This window comes from Neodiprion virginianus, chromosome 1 (assembly GCF_021901495.1).
Source record: "Neodiprion virginianus isolate iyNeoVirg1 chromosome 1, iyNeoVirg1.1, whole genome shotgun sequence".
NCBI lineage: Eukaryota > Metazoa > Arthropoda > Insecta > Hymenoptera > Diprionidae > Neodiprion > Neodiprion virginianus.
In genome coordinates, this window is record NC_060877.1 from 29081225 (window position 1) to 29107155 (window position 25931).

Here is a 25931-nt window from a genome sequence, read left to right on the forward strand (position 1 = left end):
CTACATGAAATTCTAACATCGCTCCTTATCACTGACAGCTTTCAACGAAAGGTACACTGCTGGGTATACCTGTAGATATGCGGAAGTGCCTGGATCTCTTCGTACACATGAATGGATTTCGAGAATGAGACTTATTGGTGATTGAGGTAGTTGCAATCCCAACGTTGATATATAGATATAAACAGCCAGCCGACTAGAATCTCGTTATAGCCAGTTGTTCGAAGGAGAAATATTATTCCGATCGTGCGTAAACACAAGAGAGAGAGAGAGAGAGAGAGAGAGAGAGAGTGATAAAGCGATTGGCATCCTGACAATTAAATGAAGAAGGGTGTTTAACAAATACTGTGAATGCCACTTCTGTCCCAGAAAAAAAATTTTTTCATAGAACATTAGTCTTGGCACTACCACATTTTTCGGAGAAATCTTTTTTTTTTCGAAAAATGGCACTAACATTCTTTTTCAATTCTTCTCTTTAAATGTAAAACGTAGGAATGATCGATCCACTTTTTTCAACAACACATACCTGGAAAGTTAGATTTTCCAAGCCTTTTTTTAATTCCTCGGACTCGAATGTATGTACGTAACAGAAGGAGAGACCGTGGAACGATCCGGACACTCGAAAACCGATAATGCAATCACTTATCTAGGTTTCGTACACTCGCAGGCTGCCAATGTTTGTATTTTTATGGAAAGCTTTGTAACTTGATAGAAAGATACTTACATCCCAAGATCTCCAGTGGCTCGACTCTCAGTTCTCATTTAGCGTTAAGTTGTAGCAGTGTATTAAAGTCGGGGACTTTGATTTAATTGCCGCAATTTCCGTTGCCCTTCGCACAGCCCCATTGACGCGGAAGAAGTAATTAGCAAATACGAACGTCTACCACGTGTATTCTGTCTGATAGTATCATTGGATCGACATCGGGTCGAACCACTGGAACTATATTACAGCCCTGACAAATTGACACTGACACACCTCGATGAACTAAGCGGGTGGTTATTCTAATTGCGAGGCAAGCAAAGAGGCATTCTTACAGTGAATTGACCTACTTGATTCAATCGAGTATCTGAAATATAGGAAAATAACAAGGGTCAGCATGTCGATCGAATGTCTTGTTTGTAAGGATCTTACCCGAAAAGGTAACCGAATGCCACTCTCTTATGCGAAATACGAATTCGATGACCATTCCGAACCTTATTACGTCTTTCAAACCCAGCAAATAGCCAATACGGAATGATTGTGCGTTGAAAGTGGGATATTTTCTTCTCACCTGTAGAACCTGACGTTCCCTGGATGACCTTCTGCCCTGTTGTTTTCGACGGTCTTCTCTGCTGGCCCCGTACCTTGGCTCCATCGACGGCAATAGCCCCGTGCCCACAGCCTTCCGTCATCGGGTACAACAACAATTCGGTATACCCAATGGCATCGAAGGTGTGCCTCGAATCTGGAGAATGGTATACCAACAGGGAAAAAGTCGCAAGTAGCAATTACACGCTCTGTACGACGTCCAGCTCTTTCTACGTCAGCTACGTCACCAAGTTTGATCAGGAACTCGGCAACTACGATGGGGACAGAAATTCCACTCTTTTGAAGGTAAGCTTATCTCAAACAATGCGTGCAACAAGTAGCAGCGACGTTTTCGTCAGCTCAACTTGTTGCGGTGACTTTTTGCTAGTCTTGAATTGAAATCTTAGAGAGTTGCATTAAAAAACCGCCATTTTCTTCCCATCTAAGTGAAAAAAGGTAACGCTTCGAGGGCCACTAGACTGATATCGATTCAAATGGCCTGCCGAGCGGGAAGTAATCTTATCTCTCGTTATTCAACGTTCCACAATACCCGTAGACTTGTATCGAATTGAATCGTGGCAATGGTCTTGAGGTTTGCTATTTATACCGCTTGCACGCTGCACCAACGTGCTGGAAATACAATCTTCGCTGATCCTTTAGCCTATTTTTCTCCCTCTCTCTCTTCTTTTTTTTTTCTTGGGTGCTGGCTTTTTTGATTATTATTCTGTTCTAAGTCTAGAACTTTTGGAACACAGTCTGCGGTGAAGGAAGCTTTATCGTTGGTCCTAATTTACAGAAATGGTTGCCGGTTATAAAGATCGTATCGCAGATAGGATATGCATCTTCTTTGACGACACTTGTCATCGCGTTTATCATCTTCACCTTACTCAGGTACGTCAAAGATTCCAACTGAACATTACCATGATTCCGTAATTAGTGATCCAATCGCTCTGTGTTTGCAGATCTGGTATTGAATGTTGTTTGTTAACTATGTTTTAAGAAAACTGAGGAATCCCAGGAACAGACTTCACATGCATCTGTTCGTGTCGTTCATCATGCGAGCGTTTATGTCACTGCTCAAGGATTGGGTTTTCGTTGAAGGAATCGGCATCGCCTGGGACGTGGTAATGGTAGATGGGAAGAACGTATTCATCAAGGAACACAACGTGAGGGAATAAATTATAAGACTTTTCACGAATGCCGATGACTTGTTATCAAGCATCTGATTCCGAGCATTGTAACAGCTCACTTTCTTTCGGCATTTACTCTTCCAGACGTGGATCTGCAAGACCATCACCAGTTTGTGGCAATACTTCATCGTGGCTAACTACGCCTGGATTCTAATGGAGGGTCTTTATCTTCACAATTTAGTCTTCCTAGCGCTTCGCACGGATACATCGGCCATCACTTTGTACATATCCCTAGGCTGGGGCAAGTATTTCGCAATTAATTCCCATTCTATCACCTAATAATACGGAATTCTGTGACCTCTCGTTTAACTTGAATATTCATCAGGGTTACCGTGCATGGTTGTCATACCTTGGATAGCGGTCCGCCTAACGATGGAGGACACATTGTGCTGGACAACCCACAAAAATTCCTCTCTATTCCTCATCATACGTATACCGATAATGATATCGATTTTGGTGAGACTCTGTGTTCTTCGATCGCAATGCTGTAGCGTATAATCGACGTCATGTCGTTGTAATTTTTTCATCATTTTTAGTGCAACTTCGTCCTGTTTGTGAATATCGTGAGGGTCCTTCTGGTCAAGTTGAAGACGTCCGTGTATCTTCAGCGTAAGAAAATGCGATACAGGTAAGAAGTGCGGAACCTAAAGTTCCGTTTATTTCTTCTCAGTCACACGTTATATAGTATCGACAGAATAATACCGTGCTAGTTTACTCGTTCAATACCACATCTGCATTATAGATATGCCGGAAACAACGCACGTTAAGGCATTATTCTGATTCTCTTTTCGTAGAAGATGGGCAAAATCGACACTCGTTCTATTGCCACTTTTCGGAGCCCATTACACAATGTTTCTGGGACTTTCGTACTACAAGGACAACAGCATTGAATTGGTGTGGCTTTTTTGCGACCAGTTATTTGCCTCCTTTCAGGTACACGTTGGACTTGGTCGATAAGAAGCTCGGACCACTTTGTTCAGACAGTCATCACACCCATTGTGCAAACGATTAATCGAATGTTATTTTGCAATTTCAGGGGTGTTTCGTGGCTTTGCTATACTGTCTCTTGAACAGCGAAGTCCGTAGAGAAGTGATGAAGGCTTGGAAGGCTCAAAAGTTACGCCGTGGGGCGGAATCCTTAAGTTTGGCACAGCGCGAATTGCCTAGAACGACGAACCTGAGGGCGACTTTCCATCGTCCACACAGTAACTGTGCCAACCATAACGCGACCGGGCATTGCGAAACTGTCGTACGGTAGCCGCGGAAACGGCCTCCAAATTCGGTCGTCGATCACTGTACCTGAATGTTCATCGCACTTTTATGTCTTACGCAGAAAACCTGGCCGAGTTTGAGTCACCGTAATTCTATAAGCGATACGATAAGCATCGGGCACGAAGAATCGAAGATTCGGTCGCAATTCGAAATATTTAAATGATTAAGCTAATAATCAATTGTAATATTACACTGTGGAAAATATATGTTAGGTACAATCTTGCAAATACGTAAATGTGATTAAGAAAAAAGAAAAGAAAAAGTTCTGTCAACAATCCGGGAACATGTCGATATGATTCAGTGTATTTACTTCTACACGTTTTAATAAATGTGATTTTCGGTGTAATAATGAAACCTACCGCCCTCCTTGTTCATCAAATCATCCCCTTATTACACTATGAGAATTGCAATATAAAGACACAAAGGAATACGACATGAGCTATTTGTACATGCAAATTATATTTCATGAGCACAACTGTTAATATACCTATCCTAAGTAACGTTGGTCGGTACGTTAAGCCGCAGCTACTGTCGGAAAGACTTCTTCTTACGCACAAGGGATGCAGAGGGGGTCGATAGGCTTCACTACCGATGGTAACCTCGCTCATGGGGGTTATTTTCCACACGCACCCTTCAATTTTTTAGAACCCGTATTCAGTGATGCCATCTACCGTGCAGGCAATGTTTGTTTTCCAGCCTCACTCTCATACATATATGTAACATGTCTATAGATTGAAATCGCGATGACTTTAAGTACCCGCCTATTGAAAAAATCAGATATCATGTGTATTTGGATAGTCGAAAATATTTACAGTATACTACTCGACTAGTAGATTGAATTTTCGAAACTTTTACGTGATCGCGAATTAGCGGCTTAGAGTACCAAGTCGCCAGCTTTTGATAAAGATATAAATTTTTGCATGCGTTGTAGATTTTTTTTTTTACTGTCTGTCCATATTTTTTTGCTACGAATGTATTCCCAGAGAATTTTTTGTCCACGAAGCAATCAATCTGCGGTTCATCAAAAACAATTATTACATGCATGCGGACTTCATCACTCCGTGTACCACCCACAACCTGCACTATAACGGCTGCATAGTCCACAAAGAAATGGGACTGTAGTTTTAGCCACGTGACTGGTGTTGCTGAGAGTAAGTTCAATCAAGGAATGCGTTGATCATGTGGGGTCGTGATGACTTTATAATACAAAGTTCGCAAGGACGTGCAGGCCTCGATTCTACGGACAAAGTAACGAGGTGTGAACTATCCCATGACATTTCCACCACGGGTTGACGATGCTCGACGACAGAGGAGGGAAAAGCGTAAAAGAGGGCTTTGATTATTGTTTCCGAAGTAGGAGCAAACACGTGTCGCCACGTGACAGGGGTTGTTTTGCCGTTGATGTTTTTGCGGTCGCAATACGATGCTTATATACTTTTACTCGAGTGAAAGCCTGGCTGCGAAGGCCGTAACTTGATCTAATTTACCGATAAAAATTATCGTCTATTGGCACGCAATCATTCATTTTTTGTGGTCTTGTATAGTTTTTTTTTTTTTTTTTCAAGTCAAGATACACAAACGAAATATGCTCAGTAATAACAGAGTACTGGATTTCATTTACTAAAATGGGTATGTACACTTTGTGATGTTATAATTAGGTCAACATTTCTTTTTTTCAAATATACTGAATTGCAGAAGGAAACGTGAAACTTAGCTTCTTCAAAATGTCATTATTCATATGTATCCGGCTATGCACGAATACGTATCGGGCATGTTATTCTGGTGTTTACGGCGACTTGGGAAGCTATTTGTAAAGATGATCGTTTCGCCGACCAAACATATTGATCACGGTACGTAGCGTTATTAATTTGCAATAATTAATCATCGGACTCGGAGAATTTTACAAACCACAAGCGCGATTCGTTAGCTTGAGGATTCGAGGGGACCAACGGAGTTGGTTCAAGTATGGATTTCTGGTTGGGGGTGCAGCCGGGGTTGGCGAGGATCAGGTGTTTCTCCGGGCACATCTGCCGCCGCCATCGCAGCTCCAATAAAACTGACTCCTTCGCTATCTTCAAAGATGTACTTTGGGTTCTTAGTTTAAGAGTTCAACACCGACGAACATCTTCGAAACCCTCTGATACTCCGATAGTCTTAAGGATTGGGCTATTCTCAAGAAATTGATACTTTATTTGGCGAACCTCATCAGATCATTGTCTCCGGATAGACGAATTGATGAAAAATCTCGATCGTTATATTTTGCACCGAAATATCGCTATGAAAAATGGTGCAGACGTTCAAAATCGGGTATCCAAATAAGACCCAAGGTTCTCTCTGAAAATTGAATTCAGTTGAAATTTCAGATATATTTACAAAGGGAAAAAATTGCTGTTGGATCTACTACAATTCTTTGGTAAAATGAAGGACTAGCACAGTTTTCCGATAAAGTTAATAGGTCGACAGTAGAATTTACCACAGTGAAAAGTTGCAGTTGGATAAAGTATTCTAACATCATCGACAGAAATAAGCAAGTCTGTAAAATAATAAGTGTAGCGGTAACTTTTTTCTCCTGCATTATTGAAAAATATGTCTGTTCTATAAATGATCAAAAAGGATTCTGAATTATGTGCTTTTGTAAAATGATTTTCAAGATTCCCCGGTGTTGTTATATCAACATCTTCCTGAAACGATTTCAATACATTTAAGAAAAATATTTTATAAACGTATTCTTGAGAGAAAATCTTGAGCCTCTACGGCTGATTCAGTTCGAACCTCTTCATACCTCCGTCATAGCTAACTTGTTTCAGAAAAAACAAGTAGTCAATCGTGCGGTGCGCTTAGTCAAAAAATTCTTGTCCAAGCTTGATTTTTCAGAATCCCATCCTCAATGTCGAAACAAGAGATCCGAATGGTTGTTGATGACGAGAACCACACAACTGCTGCTTCGAGCCCATTAATGCATTTTCTAAAAATCGCATCTATAAACAAAAAGACAATCAAATTCCAACGGAGAAAAGGCAGACTTTGATTGTGAGTGGAAAAGTGTGATCGCACGATGCAGTTTGGTGGATATTGCGTATGTAAATTTGATTAAAGGTTCGGACAGACGTACGAATCTGCGGCAAAACGGCACTTTCAATTTGTGTTTTGTGTCTCTCTTTTTACACCATCAGGTACTGGTCAACGGCCATATCTCCAACACCGTGCATTTTTCGGTACCTAATAGAGAGCTCTTTGTCCAACAATTAGCGTGAACTAGTATCCGCGCAGTGGCGAAGGTAATTGAAAAAGCAGAATGGCGAATCGAAACTGGGCGTATCTCGGGGGATGAAAGGATGCCTCCCCATTGGCTTGTGTAAGGGTGGTGAGAATCACGGGCGTGGTTTGCCTCGGGCTTTCTCCCACCATCGCCGATCAACCCTGACAATTTCTGGGCGCGGTGGACCGACGCGGATGCAGCAGCCGATTGAGATCTTATCAGATAGACGAGATGCGTATCAGTTGTCGGTGCCTCCGGGAGATCGTCCGTTTAATCTGATCCGAGCTGTAACCCGATAGATTTTTGATACTAGCTAATTTTAATTCGACTGGTTAAATTTCAAGTGAAATTGTGGGTGGATAATACATGTCCGAAGGTGTCCTTCGCTGACAGTTTTCAAATTTGTTTAATCGTTGAAGATGAGTTTAATGATTATCGTGACCAGTGATCAGGAACCTAACAAAACGTACGAAAATTGATTACATTCCTTATCTCTGTATTTTGCACAACGCAGCTATTTATTATGACAAGAAAATTTCTTACCCGGTGCGCTGAACAAAAGACACAGTTCTTTTTGTCCACGGGAGTTAGTGCGGTTTAAACGTTAGGTGAGTAAATTTGCACCCACCATACATTGAGCTAATTATTAATGACGAGTATAACTTGATGTGATTATTCAAAAATATTTAATTGAACATAATACACGTAGAGGGATTTTTTTAATGAAAGTTGTACCTATGGTAAATGATGATGATGATGAATATTCATCCCATCGATAGCTGCAGAAATAATCTTGTTGGAAAAAAATTTCGGTGTCGAGTATTAACTGCACTGACAAACTTTCCAGATTCTCTGAATATCAAGATAAATAAGTAAGATTCGAGATCAGTATCCATTGCAAACTTGATGCAGATGCAATACCACTTGTCTTTTTCATCATTAACAGACTCGAAGTTCGTACGCTTAGTCACGAATTCGAATCTGCACTGTTCATTTATGATTAGCATCATCAAAAACAAGCGTGGATTATTGCAGAATTATTTTCCCGAGTCCCGATTTATCCGATAACTCGTAAAGCCGATCGATTTCATTAGAGTTGAGGCCAAAGCTTGCAAACGCGCGAATCACGTACAGTTTTGTGTACAGCACCGACTTTGCCTAACCGATAAAAGAAGCGAATTTCTGAAATATTAAAAGCCTCACGATCCAAAGGATACATACAAACTGCCGATTTACCATAAAAATCTGGCGAGATGAGATGGGGACGGGAGGGCAGCATCAATAAGTGATGTGCCAATCGAATGCATTATGTAGAATGGGGTTTTTCTCCGTTTCGCCAATTCGGATGAATTATTTAACTAGGTCGGTTGACAGCGAAACAGCGGTTGGAACAGAGTTAAAGAGACCTTTTTAGAAATGTCGAGACGTAGCTTTGACAACACACGGTCGAAATAAAAAATTCCACAACGGTATGAAAGATAATGTATACTGACCATTAGTGCCCGGATTAATATGTAAATACATCTTTTGTACCCAAATTATTTTTATTCCCATTCGGTTTTCTACATAAAGTTTGCTGTTTGGAGCAAGAAAATGGAGTGTATATTTTCAATATTTTTTTTTCCACATCTTAGTTTTTCTAAGTCTATATTATACGTGCATATTTTGTAATTTTTAATACATACCTATTCGGGGCCTACTGATCATAGAATGTGTTCCATTCTCTATGGACATTTTCTAATCCTCGTGAATTAAGAAAGTCAGGAAAGCACGTATGCTGCGTAGGACTAAAGACAAATGAATGACCAGAATTTGATACTTTCGGCTCCTCGAGCTATTTGGGAATTCCGAATGGCACGTATTTACAAATATTTACTTCACAAGTTAGGGTATCTATCGAATTATCCGCCAACCCTTCTCATAACCCTTTTCTACGTCATTTCTCGAACAAAGACCGAAGTGGATTACACCGTTGGTATGTTTACGCGCAGACAGCTTTCGAGGTTCGTGAATCTGACCCTTCGGGATACGCCCAGGGCCGATAAATAATTCTTCCTGAAGACTTCACGAAAAATTTCCTAACATCTCTGACGAAATATTCAACGAATTACTCTTCAACGAATCTTTCAGCTTCCGTAGACGATGGACAGGGAAGCCTTGGTCCCAATCGCAACTTGTTGTAATCTCAGTCTACAGCCCAGACGCAGGTTTGTACCAAGTCAATTCAACTTTCTGTATAAATAGACTGAGAGAAAATTAGGACACAAAAGTTGAGTGAAAATGATCGAGAGATGGATAAGCCACTCCGTGCAATGAAAATTTATGTTGCAATAATTATACGACCGTTATCGCGATCGTTGGGTTGAGTACGAGGCTGTCATTTCAAGTCCCGTAGATACACGTTAACGATAAGACATTGCGGCTCTATCAAACTGTTTTTAGGGACAGGGAGAACGGGATGGCAAACGGAGGACACGGAGCGATGGTCCATGGCGTTGGTCCTGGATCGGGAACGCTTTCGCGTGAAGAACGAAGACGTCGACGACGAGCGACGCAGAAATATCGCACAGCGCATGCCACAAGGTGAATCCACCCCCGTCAGTATTGTCTCGAGCTCTCCTTTGACGGCTTTCGTTATTCTTGGTTTTTGCTGAAGTAAAAAACGAAACGAAGGTCCGATGGCGGAGATAATCAGAATGAGAATTAAATTGCGCTGATTATCGCGAGGACGTAACACGCGTGAATGACAATGAGGGGGGAAAGCGAGTAAAAAGAAAATCGATGCGTTCCTCCTCATGCGTGCAGGGCTTACATTTGTTTTTCTTATTTTCTTTCCAGGGAACGAGTGCGAGTCGAAGCTTTTAATCTAGCCTTCGCGGAGCTGAGAAAATTACTGCCCACCTTACCGCCGGACAAAAAACTCTCGAAAATTGAAATACTTCGGTTAGCTATATGCTACATCGCCTACCTGAACCACGTCCTCGAAGCATAATAATTAAGAATTAATTATTATCCGATACGGAGGCTCTGAAACGTCTCTATTTTCTATAAATCTTCCTATTATACTATATAATTCTATGCACACGTACGTGCGCACCCAGAAAAAGCAAGAGGAATAATTCTGGGTGGGTGTATACCGAACACCGTGAACTATATCGATATCACAATCTCGTGATAAGTATTGATAAATGGGAGAATGCGCAGCCGACCTGTACATTTCGTCTCTGCAACTGTCCCTTCAAATTGTATGCAATCTTCCTTTCCTCAACTTCCTTCTCCCCCGATTCCCGTCTTCGCGTTTCGTTACACATTCTGTACGTAGACAGCTGATTAATATTAATCAGTGGGACTTGTTGCCTGGTGAAAAATTGAATGAAAACATGTTCGTACGGGTTTACTTGATAATAACAATTTGTTACTACAAATTTTTGCAAAGTTCGTTATACAGTTGCAAGACACCTGCGTTCTCACTTTGTCCATAATACTCAATTCTGTTGGTTTTGCCTTGGGTTCGTTCGAGTTCGATTTCGTTATATCTATCCGTTTAAGGAATTCAGCGAAAAAGCCACGAGTCAAAATTAGTTCGTTTTAAAAGTGTGTCCAACAACGCATCGAACATTCCCAACCCATTTCCGGCGGACAAAATTTTGAGCGAGGCTTTATTTCTGTGATAAAATTACGCAGGTATAGTTTTACGATGTACGTACTTCACGACTAAGGGACTTATCGATGTTATCTTTTGCTCCCGGTACAAGGGGACTGGCATAATTTTCTGTACATACACGAGTACCTACCTCGCCGAGCTGTCTGTAATAATATAATTTACGTCCTGTAAATATTTTATATCTATCGATGTGCATGGGTGCACCTAACTCGTGCCTCTGAATAAATATGATACTGTACGACAAAACCAATCTTGAATACAACACGTACCAAACACCATCGTTATACGATGCAATTAAAGCAATATCCTTACGTCCAAGCTATCCCGGCCTGAAGTTCTACATCAGCGTATCAGATGCAGAAAATCGAACGATGGAAGAATAGTCGCGATTCAATCACGCTCCGAATTTCAATAGAATCCGAACGAACGTGTACATCTCGCATATGTCCGACAATCTCGCGGATCCACTTGAACGAGGAAAAGCATGTGGCAGGCATGCATCCTCGGATTTGGGCTGAGTACGATTTCCGGGGTGAAGTGACCGAGGTGCATGTAGCGTTGGTGGTAGCGTCGCTCCCCAGAGATCGGTCGGTTCGGACTAAAACTAAGTGAAAAAGAATGAGATTACTGGAAGCCAACTTCACGGCTCAACGCCCCTTCGCAATCGATTCTCACCCCGCCCTTTCCCTGCTTGATAACATACGCCGAGAAGAATTAAGTCTCCCCATCGCAGCCACGGAGTGCACCGTTCATGTTTTTTCGTTGTCTTATGAAAAAGCAGTCAGGACACAGTCGAAACGAGGAGAGTTTCTTCAAGCCTAGAAAGGTTCGATTCCATAGATTCGCTGCCGTAAGTCGAGTCTGAGCAACCGTAAGTGTGCACCGAAGCTTCGAACGAGCGGATAATCCCGATGTCAAAGTAACGTAAGCCCTGTAATATATATGATTCCCCCTAAAGGGAACCGTTACTCTCAAACCCCTCTTGGGCGCGATGTAATTGTTAGTTACATGTGTTAGACGCTTTACCAACAACCCTCGTAGGTACAACCCCACGCCCTCGGTCTCACCCCTGCGGACACATGCAAATAAATTCTATTGCAGAAGAGCACAAGTGCTGTATCCGAGCAATCTCACTCGTCACATGCACCTTGAGATAAAAAACGCGGATAGATGAGTCCCTGATCAGTAGGCATTTTATCTTCGATCGTATGACTGCCAGAATTCGTTGCCGATTGTATATTATACTTATTTTGCCGATCATTACTGCATATTTCAATCGACTTCCGGTCCTTGGAACCCAGAATTTTGACGACCTTGGCTAAATTGATAACGGACATACCCATGCAAGCGTCGTTACACTCATGCAACACATTTTAGCAATTAGCTATCTTAGGCAAATATTTCCGACGCACCATGCAATTATAGTAGAGCATCTTGACTAAGTTCTTGATATGCTTGACGAATTCCTTGAAATTTTGTAAGACAAACGCTCAAGGGTAGATCCAAAGCCACTTGAAGCCGCGTCATTCATTACAGTCTCACATATCGATCACCATATTTACCTACTTATGACACGCGTTCACCATATTACTTCAGTCTTATCGCATAATCGAGGGGTGGCGAGTAATTTACGTTTCGTGACTTCCGTCTAGCCAATTAAGTTAATTTATCGTTGCATGCTAACCGCGTTATTATAAGCTATAATATCATGGCGTAAGGAATATAACGAATGAATGATCAGATACACACCGACGGGCGAAGGATCCGTGTCGTCCGAGAGCGAAACTTCACAGAGCGAACCGATAAAACGTAATAAAGTTTTATTTCCTTTTGCGACCAGTGAAAGCAGTGTCGATCCCTGAACCTGGGCCGATTGTCCGGATGAAATAATTAACGGTGACACGGGAATACTAAAAACATGCGACTTGCAGAGCCAAAAGATTTACTCAGTTCCCTCGCGCCGATAGCTTACTTCAACTTTATTGTCGGTGTGAGCCTCTTTCGGAGGACTTATTCAAAGAATATCAACGCTCTGATCACGCTCTACTTTATTGGGTTCTGGATTCTTTGTATATTTATATATTACACCGCGATGACGGTGTTGGTTTCTTCGTACTTTGGAAACAGGTCATCCACCGCTGCTATCATGTATCAAGCTCTCGTTTATACGAACGCAATCGTTGCGCTTACAGTGCCACTGCTTGCGATGTACAGTCGGAAGGTGAGTCTGATTGTGAGTTGCTGTATGCATTATATCGGGCGATAAGACGTTTTTACTCATTCTGAGTTCCAACTACCGTATGTGTGAATAAATTATGCATTAGGATGGTGAAATATTAAATATCGATCCAAGAGTGATTTTTTTTATTTTTCTTCCGAAAAGTACCTACCTTTATTACCTGTCTCTCGATTGTTACAGGGATTACAAGAGTTTATAAAGCGAATGGAAAAACTGAACGATATCTTTGCAACCGTGCTAGGATTCGAGAAGAATTACAAAAGCTTATTTAAACAACAACTGTATTATATCCTGGCGATTTTAGTCGTTATCCTATTAATAAGCATTAGTGATTTGTCATGGCTGAAGAGCGATCAGACCGTGTGGACAAATATTTCAATCATGATAACTTTACATCATCCCATTCTGGTCATGCTTGTTACCGATTTCACGTTTTTCGCAATAGTAAGGTAAATGCACATCACGAGCTCGGAATTAGAACGATGTACCTCTCAATTCAATTCTGCGTAACTAATGATACTAATAATTTTCTTTTCTTTACCTACATGAATTAGATTCGTCTGGAAAAAATTTAAACTAATAAACGCAGCGTTGCTTAGCTTAACGGAACCACAAATCAATGCGCATATCGGGACTAAGCTCATCAAGGTTTCCCAAAATAATACGATATCCTCTTTCCAAGGAATTGGTAACGCCGAGACCAAGAATGCAAGTCAGAAACGTTACTTGTTCCAGACTATTCGGTGAGTATGAAGAAGGTGCTTCAGAAATCACTTATAATAAATCGTTGAGAAAAAAGAAATATTCGTCCTCCGTGAGGACATTGAATGTCGAGATTCTGAACTTTTCAAATGCGAGTGAATTTTTTATTGATTTGAAAAAGACATACCACACCAAAGACTCGTACTTTTTACCCATCTTCATTTTCCACCCAAGGAAGAGCCACCTAGAACTTTCTAAGCTGGTTGTAAAATTGAACACAGTCTTTGGCCTGCAAAATCTGATTTCGATGGGAGTTTCGATGGTCATGATAACCGGCCTCCTGTACACCATGTACAGTGGTTCCCAGATAAAACATGGAGTGCGCGACACAATCAAAGAAATATTACCACCAGCATGCTGGTGCATCGTTTACATATTGAAGATCCTAGCTGTCAGCCATTCGTGTGCCAACGCTAGCGATGAGGTATGCGAGTTAAGATCGAATCGCTTTTCCCACCGTCGCGAGTTTTAACAAACGGACATGTTTTCAGGCTCAGAAATCGGGACAAATTATTTATACGATACTTGGATCAGCTATCGACAGAGACTTTCAAAAAGAGGCAAGTATTGCAGGAACTTGGAGGAAATTTTTCATCTATCTAGGGTTGTGTTGGTTGTTTATTGGTTTTTATATTGACGCGTCAATATCGCTATTTGGAGTTTCCAAAGCTGATGTCCCTTTTTACTCTGACCACAGATACAAGAATTCGCGCTTCAAATGATCCAAAACCCGGTACGGTTTACTGCTTGTGGATTCATCACTTTGGATTATACGTATGTTCAAGGGGTAGGAGATTTAGATAGTTCGTAATAAAAACTACACTCGACATGTAAATGCATACGAGAGAATAACTTCAGCAATAGAGGAAAGTTATGCGTGTCGGCACGGTAGTGTTTCCTATAGATATTCTTCTTACGACTTCCAGGTCATCGGCTCGATAACTACATACCTGGTGATTCTTATCCAGATGAGTGACACATCCTCCGTTCCACCGCCCGCTTCACCCAACAAGGCCGTAACTTGAATTCACTTGTGCGCAGATCGATAATCAAACGGCCAATGAGAGAAAAGACAATTATTTTCAACCAGCGTATCAGTGACGGTTTACTGTCTACGCAAACTTGCACAATGTATATTGAAATACAGCGTAAATTTGAATCGTGCAAAATTTATTATCCCAACGATTAAAATGACATTAGCACTTGCCTCAAATTAGTACGGTTTAATCTTCTTCAATTGGAAACGGTGGAGAATACCCGAAAATATTCTACCAATCGGACGGTGTTGACGAATGGCGACAGTGATTGTGAGCAGGATTGACAAGTTATTCCAAGTCCTTTTTAACGCCAGCACTTGGCCTTGCTGGCAGTATGTTGCAGATTCAGCGAGCATGTAAGCTTAAGGGGTTGCTTTGGTCAATTTCGACGTTGAACCATATATCTCCAAATATCGTAGTCCACGCATCTTAAATACGACAAAATGCCTAACAGCCGATATAAAACTTCTATACATAATTCTGAACAATAACACTCCAATCCATTTTCATTTGACGCAGAAATAAAAAAACGGCACGAATTCTACGAAATCGTAATAGTAAATCCGTAGAATTCATGCAATTGTTTCATTTCTGCGTCAAATGAAAATGGATTGGAGTGTTTTTGTTCAGAGTTGTGTATAGAAGGGGGCTGTTAGGCCCGTTTTCGCATTTGAGATACGTGGATTTCGGTACTTGGAGGTATATGTATACGTCAACGCCGAAATCGACCAGGGCACCCCATTAACAGTTATTTTTTAATCGAAATTTAACTTGCGTTGGTCTCACTTGACCTCCGAATTGGACAATCCATCGCAGCAATCAATTATTTGTTCTTTCAATAGGCAGTTATCAATGCGTTAATCATTTGAGGGTGAAAATGAAACGTGAAATCATAACCACTCAATAACAAATTAGCGTAATTTCAGGCGTTTCCGGAGGTTTATGGCCTCAAATATTTTTCGCCTCACGTAGTCACCCTCTGTTCCAAGACGCTGTCTCTTTCCTTGTGTTTGCCAAGTATTTGCTACAATCGGAGCTAAAATTCGAAAACAATGAACGGGCATAGATCGGGATGGCCTTTCGAATGACGAGGAAATTGGAGGTGGTCGTGTTTGAGAAGATTTCGATGCACTGGTGGATTGGAATGGAAACGATGACGTATTCAACAAAATATCGCAAGAGTATCTTACACATTTCTTGATGAACCAAATTGTTCATACAATTGTGTTTTTCGCGGATTTCATATTGTGTTTAGGGCTCGACTTGTCGAGTCTCTGATATCAGCCGATGTTTCCATGATTCGCATTTATAATTTTGGTCCGAACTGCACCTATATCGTTAAACCCAGCACTGTTCGTAACTAAAGTGAGTTAGAGGATAAATTCTCCGAAGCAGCTAAAAACGCGATACTAATTGTAAAATCAAACGGAATAAAACGCGTGGCCAATTATATCAAAACATTACTAGGTCGGCTACTGATGTCGTGGATACTTTAAAATTTTTAGAATAAATGAACCTATAATCACCATGTCTACTGCGCACTTATGGCTATAGAATCCAGTAATCTTTGTCAAGTATCTATTCATCGAATGCATTAATATCACATGAAGTGTCGGAAGTTACGACGACCAATGTTCATCATCGACATGTCAGGTAGTGTGTATTCTATCCCGCTTCGATAAAAATTGAAGCTTTAATGAGATGATGGGCGTTGTGCCACTCTCGATCAACTTCGTAAATAATATAGAAGCCCATAAGTCTAATTGCTTTAGACTACAGATCGTGTCTGTTATACGTATTTCCGTCGTCCATAAAAGTGAAAGCACAATGAACATGATGTTCGATAGCGGGAGGACTTACTTGGCGGTTATGTCTGAACTCGAATCTCGATCATTTTGTTCGTATAGAAGGAGCGCTCTAGATCCAATAACAGGAGAGTTAGTGGTATCCGCTGATCCAACACGCGTCGCCAGGTACTTCGGTTTACTTCGGCTTCACTGAAGGTTCGTGGTCTTATTTTACAATGAATCAAATTTACCAATGATACTGCCTCTTCAATCATGATTTCTCCGTTCGCCAACGGTTTACTTCGAGGCTGTGGTAAGCTGTGTATTGATCAATCTATATAACAAGTAGCATGCCACATAATGAAGAATTCTTACAGGAGTTTTGACTAGAAGATGAAGTTCCCCGAGCCGAAGACGTTCCGTGGTGCCATATCCCCGACAATTTTATTCAACTGGACCTTCGGGTGTGGAATTTTTGAGTTTCCAACCGGCCATCCCCGACCTTTCCTATCTCTTCTCTGGTCAAGTATTCACTTCGTGGTTTACTTGAGCAGTTGCTTCAGCATTGTTCGAATACCGGTCTTACCGGAACTGCGCCATACACCGTTGATCAAGTACTACTATTATATCAACAGTTGCTTTGGTACGATATTTACCATCACTTCAATGGTTAGCGCCCGGAGAATACAGGTTAGTCATGAGCAGCACTTCACTACAAACAGCAGCTTAAGCTTTGCACATTCTCTCACTTTTCAGATGTTGAGAAATTTCAACCATAGGATTACAAAGATCAACAAAAACCTGCAGACGACACTCGGAATCCCTGAGCACTACGGAGAAGCCTTCAGGTGGAACCTAGCGCAGCTTTTCGTGGCTTTTATAAAGATAGTCATTATCGTCATCGCAAGTGGCATTTTCATAGTTGATGCACAATATTTCTCCCTCATCATTTTCTGGATTAGTCGTTTCTATCAAATGATCTTCATTTTGACCCTCGTCTGCACTTACTGCGGTTTGATCAGGTGCGACAGCGGAGGTATTTATTGGATTTCTGGGGGTTTCCATATCTTTCGGAGATCTGCATTTAATTTTGTCGAGATATTTTAACGCGTAAATGTAGAAAACAACCGTTCACAGTTTGCGAACCTAAGGCAACTAATAACCTAACTAATAACCTAAACCTAACCTAACCTAAGGCAATTTGTTCACGTTTTCGGTAACGGTAACTTGAGGTAGTCTAATTAAAGATTAAAGATATATGATAGAAAATATCGCATACAATCGTTCTCCAGATGGATATGTAAATCACGCAAAATCAACAAATCCCTACGTAGGTGTCTTACGGGAAAAGTGCATCAGGGCTGGCATTTATTCGACGATTCTCTCAATCTGGCGAATGTTTTTCCTACTTTTATGCAGTTTTCCCTTTGGCCATGGGACCGTTTCCGCTTACAATGAGTATCAACTGCCTTGCTCACAGGTACACCGGTAACCGGTTCCAACAACTGAACGCGCATATTCTTCAGTTGACATTCGGTGATAGTGAGACAAAGCCGTGTCTCCAAAGTTTGAACCGCTCTGAATTTTCACCACTCTCTCCAATCGTGTACGAGATTCATGGAGATCTGCGTTTGGCCAAAGCTGCGGATATTCGACGGAAGGTGTACGTTTTGCGGGAAGTAAGGCATGTATGAAATACGGAAAGCAATGGTATTGATTTTCAAATACGCGACCAAAGTTCTAGATGCAAATTCCCCTAAATTCCAAATTGATCAAACTGTTGCATACAGGCAAAATTTACCAAGCGGCATAAATTGAAATTTGATTATTTTCCACAGGACTATACATCATGAGCTACGCATCGCTACCGAGGAGATAAATAGGGTGTTTGGAACACAGCTCGTTTTCGTTATGGGAATGTCGATTTACAATATCATTTCACTTCTCTTCGGCCTCTACGTGACATTAACCTCAACTACGATGTTTCACAGCTTTCGTCACGATTACTTGTTTTTCAGTCTTAGTTGGCTCAGTTTTTTTCTAATAGTAGTTTTTTACGTCGTTCACTGCAGTTCTACGGTCTCCGACGAGGTACTTTTACGTTAGTCTTTTTACTTAATTGGCTGGAACACTGGTCGGCTACAATTAGTCTACGAATAATATTGAAAAACAAACTTTCTGCCAGGCGCAGAAGATTGGTAAGCTAATGTACGAAGTGGCCCAACGAAGTCACGAAACTGAAATGCAGGACGAGGTGAGACCAACCAGAAACGGCCATTTTTACCGAAATTTAAATTGTAGACTGCTTGATACAGAATGTGTATCTATGCATTTACCATTCATATTTCTTACGTTAGATCAACGCCTTTTCGATTCAGCTCTTGAAAAATCCGTTGAAACTGACGGCGAATGGGTTATTCGTGCTTGATTACAAAATGATTTGCGCGGTAAGTGATAAATACATAACGACTTTTCAAGTAGCATATCTGGTATTTACACGTGGCTTACCGTAATTTCAGATGGGTGGATTAGTCTCAACATACTTGGTCATTCTAATCCAAATGTACAGTGTTAACAATTAGGAAACTAATAAGACAGGCCTCGCAACTTTGACAGCAAATATTACAATTTTAAAAAAAATTCTATTAACAAAGGCAAAACATGCCCAAGTTCATTTTCGTTTTTATGTGCCATCTGACGCTGGTTAACTTAGTATTTACATCATTATTTTCTATACGCTATTCCGCTGGACCAATGATATTAAGAAGAGAGTTTAATAAATGTCTTCGGAGTAACGAGTGCTTACTTTACTCGAACATCTCACCTGATTATTGTATATGACACGCAACATAAAATACCCGACGTTAAAAGCTGATGAGCGTTCCGAGCTGACAATAAGCCGTATTGATGTGTGTGTGTGTGTGTGTGTTCGATTTTAACACAAAATATCCGCGCCTTCTCACTTCAACTGCATAACCCTTTACAGTTCACAACTTGTCGCTTCTTCAACTTGAATTACACGCTAACTTTTACGATGAGCGCTTAGTAAATATAATTCAACTGTTTTCCGGTCTCACAGATTAATTATTTCAAGTTAATCATACGGCGACAATGTATTAAGTAACTGCCACCCAACTGACAATGAGTGAGACTTTCAGTCACATCAGTGGCATTGAAACGAGAACCATTACTTCACAATCAGTCGCAAATACTATACCATTAAAGTAACACTAGTATCACAATACCGATCGGTGATCACAACTATAAATTTAAGCTAAAAATTCGACGTTGTATGTACTATAAATAAAATGACGCTCCAAATTTCTTCCATCTTCTCATCACCGTTTCGAGTTTATAACCGCAAGAAAATTCTCACCGACCAATTACAGCTGCTGACGATGAAGGTGACGTAGAACGGTAATTGGCGGTTCTCACCCTGAAACCTGATACCGTGTCCGACATCCAATTTCTTTCGTACGAACGATTTTCAGGCCATTACCACGACCCACTCGAGCCCCTCAATTAAGCACCCTGAACACAATGGACAGAGGCGCAAGTCCATGAAATTATCAATTAAGGGATGATACCCTCGCCCCTGAGGGTTACTCCGCGCATTTCACTTGAATCGAGTATAATCGCGTGGATGTTCCCGAACAAATTTCAACACCTGATAATTGTACGGTTAGAAAATGGCGCTTCCAATGTACACGAAAACTTTACTCATGTGAAATATTGATCAGTGAAAATCTGGGCTGCCAAAAAATCTATAAAACTTTTTCATCAAGTCAGCAATTGACAGACCAAAGTAAGCTCCATTCGCAATAAATTTGCGAGAAGAGCATTCTAAAAACGAATTCTTTGGTGGTAAAACTACCAGTGATTTCCGTAAATTTTGCGGATGCTTCGTCAAACGTAATCAATCAGCGTAAACGGCAGCGAAAAAAGTATCGGCAGGCCGTCTATCGTAAGGCCTGGTTGGTATTAATTGGGAATTAGAAATACGTGGGGTAACGCACCGTCGGGTGGATGGGCCAGCAGCCACCTGCTCCCCCGGGTTCTGCAGATTGATTTATCGCACCCTGGAGACCACCCGCAGCCACCCGAAGGGGCGCGGCGCTTAGATATCGAAACATCAGCACCTATAACCCGAAATTGCTAGAATCAACTTAGTTGATCACTTTTTCTCTGGTACAACCGTATCATTAGCACAACGACGTTTGCGGAAACTGCGATAGCTATGCGTTTGCATGAAAAGATGATCAGAAACATTGTACTTTATGTTAATAAAAACGATGCCGAAACAGTAAATAATAAGACACGTTCACAGCTACGACGTCTGATTGATAAATCAGAACCCCTTAATATGCCAAGTTTTCCAAGACCGGACAATTTCCTTTTCCAAATTGAAACATAATTTACGCAGACGTTATAAAACGGGTTGTACAATCACTTTGAAAGCTTCTTTCGACAAAATCCTTGAAACTGTTCCCAATTATCACACTGACATAATTGCCCGAATCATGTACGTCCAGCGACAGGTTTTCCACGGCATGGATGATCCTCGTACCTCCTGGGCTATAGCGCGCATATTGTATTATACTCGTACCACGCAGACTCGAAGGGGGTGGAAATTACCCTTCGGCGAGCAGTAGAAATCTGTCGGTAGAACATCAGGCTCGGATTACGCGTAGATTGTAGAGAAGCAAACACAAATGTTTGGAGTACGTTCGAAATAATCCGCAAACGTCGTTTATCATTTTGTAACTGTCCCCGTAAACCTAACCGCCCCCTGGTTTCCCCAACTCGGCTATGCCCCCTTGTTTAACTGCCAACGATAAGTCCCCGACTCGGTGGGGCTTGTTTTACGGCACTGCAGCGCGGCCGTTCAGAAGGGTGAATTCTTAATGTTTTCTTCTACTTGCTCGAATCCATTACTGCTTTTCCAAAAATCGACAATTTAACGGTTCGCCGGTTGGCCATACCGTGTTCCCAGAGTAAATTGAGATTTAGTAAATCCATTTGAGAAACCGACCGCGCTCGCGTCGTGGATTGACAAGTCGTTTTACGTTACCTCGGTTTTATATCGTACAACAACGTACCTATAATCATAGCTTGAAAAACCTTGCTGAAACTTTGCGTACTCTATGAACGTTTTTCGTGCATAGCAATTTACTCTTTATGACATTCTGCAAATTAAATTTCAAAGGCGATATGCATACGTAGAGAAGCACATAGTACAATCATATGCACAATCGAAGGTATCAAACTTTTCAAACTTGTCAAGGTTTATCGTTAGTCCCTTGTAGTATTGAAAATTGATTTCAAGAACTCCTGAGCAAAAAAATTATTTAACATCACTTAATTTTTTCGAATAAATTTTTTTACGTCCACGTAATTTACGTTACTTAATTCTGTCGGAGAAATGATAAAGTTCGTCATTGGATATTTATACCACGTTTCTAACGCACGGGTTTATGAAAATGAAATAAGCAATTAGGAATAAATTATAAGAAAACATCGATTCATAAAAATTTTGATTGTAATAACAATGATTTATGTACATTAGTTGCTGAACACATATTGAATGCGCGACACTAATTTTTATTCCCATACTTTAACTTATTTTTAAACTTCTTCGGATTGATTCCGTAAGCCTTCAATCTCTCTGCACTCAAATCTGTTACCACATCCTTCTTATTTTTTATTACTTTGTTATGTGTCATTTTATTTTTACCTTTTTTATCATCCTTCGAAGTTTTACCCTTTTGATTCTGTTTACGCTTAGGGTTCACGTTTTGTTTTACCGAATCATTAGCAGAATTGATCTTTCGCGAAATCTGACTACTCGGTTCTTTGTGAACATTGATTTCATCTTTTTTATCTTTAACTAGCTTACCTTTTTTAGCTTTCTTCTCTTCCGATTCATTGCATTTGATTTCCGTGTGTTTTACCTGTGTCTGTGATTGGTCAGCATTTTCGGTTATGAAACTGTGCCCGTTTTCTCTGATTTTTCTTTTTTTATTCTTCTTCTTCGTAACATTTTCCTTCAATTTACTTGTAACTTTGAGTTCGTCAACATCATGCTTTGAAGACTGAGGCTCAGAACTTTCAATGGATATATTGTTTTCATTGGCAGGATCAGTTTCAGCGGTAGCAACATTCTTGCGCTTACTTCGTTTTCTTTTCTTCTTAGGTACTTCTTGATTTTGTTGATTACTGGTACCAGGATTTGGCTTTGTACCTTCAGCTGCTTCTTTGGGCCTGAGGTGTTACAATAATTATTTACCCGAATTGTATACACGAATATGAGTACATGGGCCAAGCATACAAGGTTATTAAAAAAAGATTATTATTAATCAACTAAAATTCTGTTACCCTGGGATGAATAAATATATAAAAAGAATGCATACCCATATATGCTTTTGAATATCTTCTTTTTTAACGCTTCATTACGAGCTTTTTGTTGGTAAGATGTAACGTCATTCAACTCGAGATATTCAGGTCTGTATTGAAGCGCTTTTTTCAGCGAACACCATTTGTTCAATTCTTTATCATCAGCCATAATGATCTGCAACAAAGTCCTGTATTATTACGTGATACTTGGTTTTTCTCGTTTTGAGGATTGACTCAGTTTAAAACAAATAGCTCAAGCAATACTGAATTTTAATTGTTCAAAACAACTCACTTCGTCTATAGTTAGCCCATAATCATTCGCGACAACGTTTCTGTATTTAAATCTGCAAGGCTGATCACCGATCATGTCTTCATAATCCAAAGCGTAATATTGATCTAAATAAGCTTGATAAGACGGATTTCCAGTTGGATCGAAAGTGGGCTTCTCCTTAGCAACTGCCACAGCCAATTTGTTACGTCTTCTTCTCTTCTTTTTTCGAGAAGAATCAATCAATTCTTCCTGCAGTGTCTTGGTTGGATCGTAATCTGCATCCATCTGAAATAGGATATTATATTCACACCTATCTAATCTAGGAAGACTAAATAAGGGACAATGAGGATTACATTGAAATCTGGGTCATCGCAGTGTGGTCCATTATTACGCTTGGTTTCCGGTATTACTTCCTCTTGTTTTGGATCATACTTATCCCAGGTTGTTTCAATATCTAGCTCTTCATCAATGTCTGGAAATTCCGGTTTCAGATCGCCTTCGGGCCCAGCATAAAATTCGTCACTGAACATAGCCTGCATCTTACGATCATGCTCGGCTGGATCAAAATCTCCATCCAAATCAATTTCATTAAAGTGTATATCGTCGTTACCTGGGAACAATAAAATTATTGTTCGTTCTTCAACCATGAAAGCAACATATTTTTGCAGATAATTTGAACACCAGTATGTTGCAAAGTTTCACTTTCAAAAGTTTGTTAGGATTCTCCCAAGATTCTCGACCAAGTATAAAATTATGTAAAAATTATATTGATGAATTTTTAGGGGCATTACTATTTCAAAACAAGTTTTGGTGTTCAAATTTTATAATAACTCTATAAAAGCGTCATCTACCAGTAATTTCTTTCAACTTCTCGATCTTCTCTTCAATCTCCTTTCTTTTGAGAGCTTTCAATTGTTTTAGTTCTTCACGTTTTCGAATAGCTTCTTCCTCTTTTCTCTTTTTTAATTCGACCCTCTTCTCAGCACGCCGTGTGTCTTTACGTCTCATGGAATTTTCAAGCGTGCGAGGATATCTAGAATTAGAATGTAATTTAAAATCATTACCAATGTTACAAAATTTGCACTGACATCTACAATTTGGAATGTCAGCAATTTTCACCTCTTTATAAATTCTTGATCAGGCTCTTCGAATCGAAAATTATATTTGTGCTCGAATTCTTCCTGTATTTCAATATTCTTCTCATCTTCACTCAAATTCTCATCGCTATCATGAACCACCAAATCATATTCCGGGTTGAAATCATTAAAGTCTTGATCCAAAAATTTCTTATTCAATATATAATCTCTAAGAAATTTCTCATTCTGATCTAGTTTTGGATCAGTCCAAAAATCTCGTAGAGGTTTTAATTCTTTCTTATCCACCCCATCGATTTCTGTATGCTGACCTTTCAGCCATTCTTTGTAAGCTTCTTCCTCCTAAATAAGACAACAAATTTAACACAATGACACTACCCATTCAATGTTGATTGACAATTCTATACCCAACAGAAACAAACCTTTTTTTCATCTTCGGCAGATTTTGTTTTTGGCTTGAGAAGATCAGCTGTCTCATCATCTTCATCCTCCTCCAAGATCTTTTTAAAGCTTTCCTTCAGCTTGAGCTGCTCTTTCACGTAAGTGGGAGCTAAAGGTTGATTATTCTCTTGCTGGAGAGTATCTTCATCTTCGCTGTCGCTAAATTTACCATCTCGTTCGAGCATAACTTTCCGTTCATAGTCTCTCAAGAACAGTGGCTTATTTTTAGCTTTCTCTTTAATCGTCGCTTTGGAGGTGTCCTCCAACTGTTCGATGTCATCGAAGAAAGTAACTTTTTCATCGTAAATTCGAGGATCTTTATTTTTTAAGCATGCCAAGGTTTTGTAAAAGTTTTTCTCGAATGCCTCAGTCAATTCCTTGAAGAAATATTATTATTAATCAAAATACAACGAAAAGAAAAAACTAAGCAGTCATACTGAAATGAACACATTGTATAATAAATTGCCAACTATTACTTTTCCATCTTCATCCTCCTCCTCCGAGGTGCTGGAATCCTCGTCTGAGGTATGAAGATCTTTGATGTGTTCACCATACTTTGTTTTCACTATAAAATTAAGCACACATATATTTAAGTAGAAATCGTATTTTGAGGTTAACGACGTTTGAGGTTAACCGCGTTTCAAATTAGCAGGTAATATTTACATTTGTTCAGTTCCTCTTTCTGTCTCCAATTGTTGTAGTTTTGCGCGTAACTCGAATTTATCTTCAATTCCGAATCCGAATCAGAATGGTTGCTATTAAATAAATCATTCATTAAAACGAACTCAGGCTCTCCTCACGTGTTGACGGTACAGCAAACTTTCATTCTATAATCTGTGCCAAGCGGCAAGCATCCGCATTCAAGATTTTTACCACGAATTTTGACCAATTACACGACTGGTTTGTACTCCAGGTACCACGTGACAACACAGAAGAACGTAGGTTCTCCCACCATGGTTTTCACATTCGCCTCACATGGCTTCAATCAAGGCATATACCTATATCACTGACACAGTCTGTGATCACTGGCATGCAACTACACAAGCAGTGATGTTTCTATTATGTATATCCTCCAAAGGGCGTCGGGCGTAAATAAACACAAACTCCGCAGCAGAAAGCAAAGAGAATAGGCACTGATATCGTATAAACTATATCAATGAGAGTAGGTATCTCTGGCAGATAAATCGTGGTGGATGAATCAACGGAGAAGTAACAGTTTGTCTTATCTATTTACTAT

General features: G+C 40.3%; 5 protein-coding genes across 5 annotated transcripts in view; 4 read left to right on the forward strand and 1 right to left on the reverse strand.

Moving 5' to 3' along the window:
* LOC124310340 (secretin receptor-like) overlaps positions 1 to 3737 on the forward strand; it is a 37549-nt gene extending 33812 nt beyond the window's left edge. Inside the window, exons 3-10 of the mRNA XM_046774176.1 lie at positions 1275 to 1591; positions 2082 to 2176; positions 2286 to 2451; positions 2560 to 2716; positions 2801 to 2931; positions 3012 to 3103; positions 3270 to 3408; positions 3512 to 3737. Of these exons, the coding sequence (XP_046630132.1) occupies positions 1275 to 1591; positions 2082 to 2176; positions 2286 to 2451; positions 2560 to 2716; positions 2801 to 2931; positions 3012 to 3103; positions 3270 to 3408; positions 3512 to 3733 (1319 nt within the window). The 3' untranslated portion in view covers positions 3734 to 3737. The remainder of the gene's footprint in view (positions 1 to 1274; positions 1592 to 2081; positions 2177 to 2285; positions 2452 to 2559; positions 2717 to 2800; positions 2932 to 3011; positions 3104 to 3269; positions 3409 to 3511) is intronic.
* A 3512-nt stretch (positions 3738 to 7249) lies between these two features.
* LOC124310348 (helix-loop-helix protein 1) lies at positions 7250 to 10860 on the forward strand. The gene is made up of 4 exons (XM_046774192.1): positions 7250 to 7614; positions 9137 to 9213; positions 9449 to 9589; positions 9845 to 10860. Exons 2-4 carry the CDS (start codon positions 9149 to 9151, stop codon positions 9996 to 9998), a joined length of 360 nt encoding a protein of 119 aa, XP_046630148.1. The 5' UTR covers positions 7250 to 7614; positions 9137 to 9148; the 3' UTR covers positions 9999 to 10860.
* A 1609-nt stretch (positions 10861 to 12469) lies between these two features.
* Positions 12470 to 14814, forward strand: LOC124310343 (putative gustatory receptor 28b). Its single transcript, XM_046774185.1, has 7 exons — positions 12470 to 12891; positions 13090 to 13358; positions 13464 to 13652; positions 13846 to 14095; positions 14163 to 14231; positions 14369 to 14458; positions 14598 to 14814. The coding sequence occupies exons 1-7, from the start codon at positions 12589 to 12591 to the stop codon at positions 14694 to 14696; spliced, it is 1269 nt and encodes a 422-aa protein (XP_046630141.1). The 5' UTR covers positions 12470 to 12588; the 3' UTR covers positions 14697 to 14814.
* Positions 14815 to 16498: 1684 nt separating this feature from the next.
* Positions 16499 to 19181, forward strand: LOC124297923 (putative gustatory receptor 28a). The gene is made up of 8 exons (XM_046749340.1): positions 16499 to 16711; positions 16873 to 17185; positions 17252 to 17517; positions 17976 to 18179; positions 18334 to 18586; positions 18681 to 18749; positions 18853 to 18942; positions 19015 to 19181. The coding sequence occupies exons 2-8, from the start codon at positions 16889 to 16891 to the stop codon at positions 19075 to 19077; spliced, it is 1242 nt and encodes a 413-aa protein (XP_046605296.1). The 5' UTR covers positions 16499 to 16711; positions 16873 to 16888; the 3' UTR covers positions 19078 to 19181.
* A 2825-nt stretch (positions 19182 to 22006) lies between these two features.
* LOC124303701 (protein KRI1 homolog) lies at positions 22007 to 25723 on the reverse strand. Its single transcript, XM_046761244.1, has 9 exons — positions 25358 to 25723; positions 25171 to 25259; positions 24676 to 25071; positions 24279 to 24595; positions 24011 to 24192; positions 23513 to 23769; positions 23181 to 23444; positions 22906 to 23063; positions 22007 to 22756 (listed from the first exon to the last, which is right to left on the reverse strand). Exons 1-9 carry the CDS (start codon positions 25467 to 25469, stop codon positions 22090 to 22092), a joined length of 2442 nt encoding a protein of 813 aa, XP_046617200.1. The 5' UTR covers positions 25470 to 25723; the 3' UTR covers positions 22007 to 22089.
* Between the last annotated feature and the right edge of the window lie 208 nt (positions 25724 to 25931).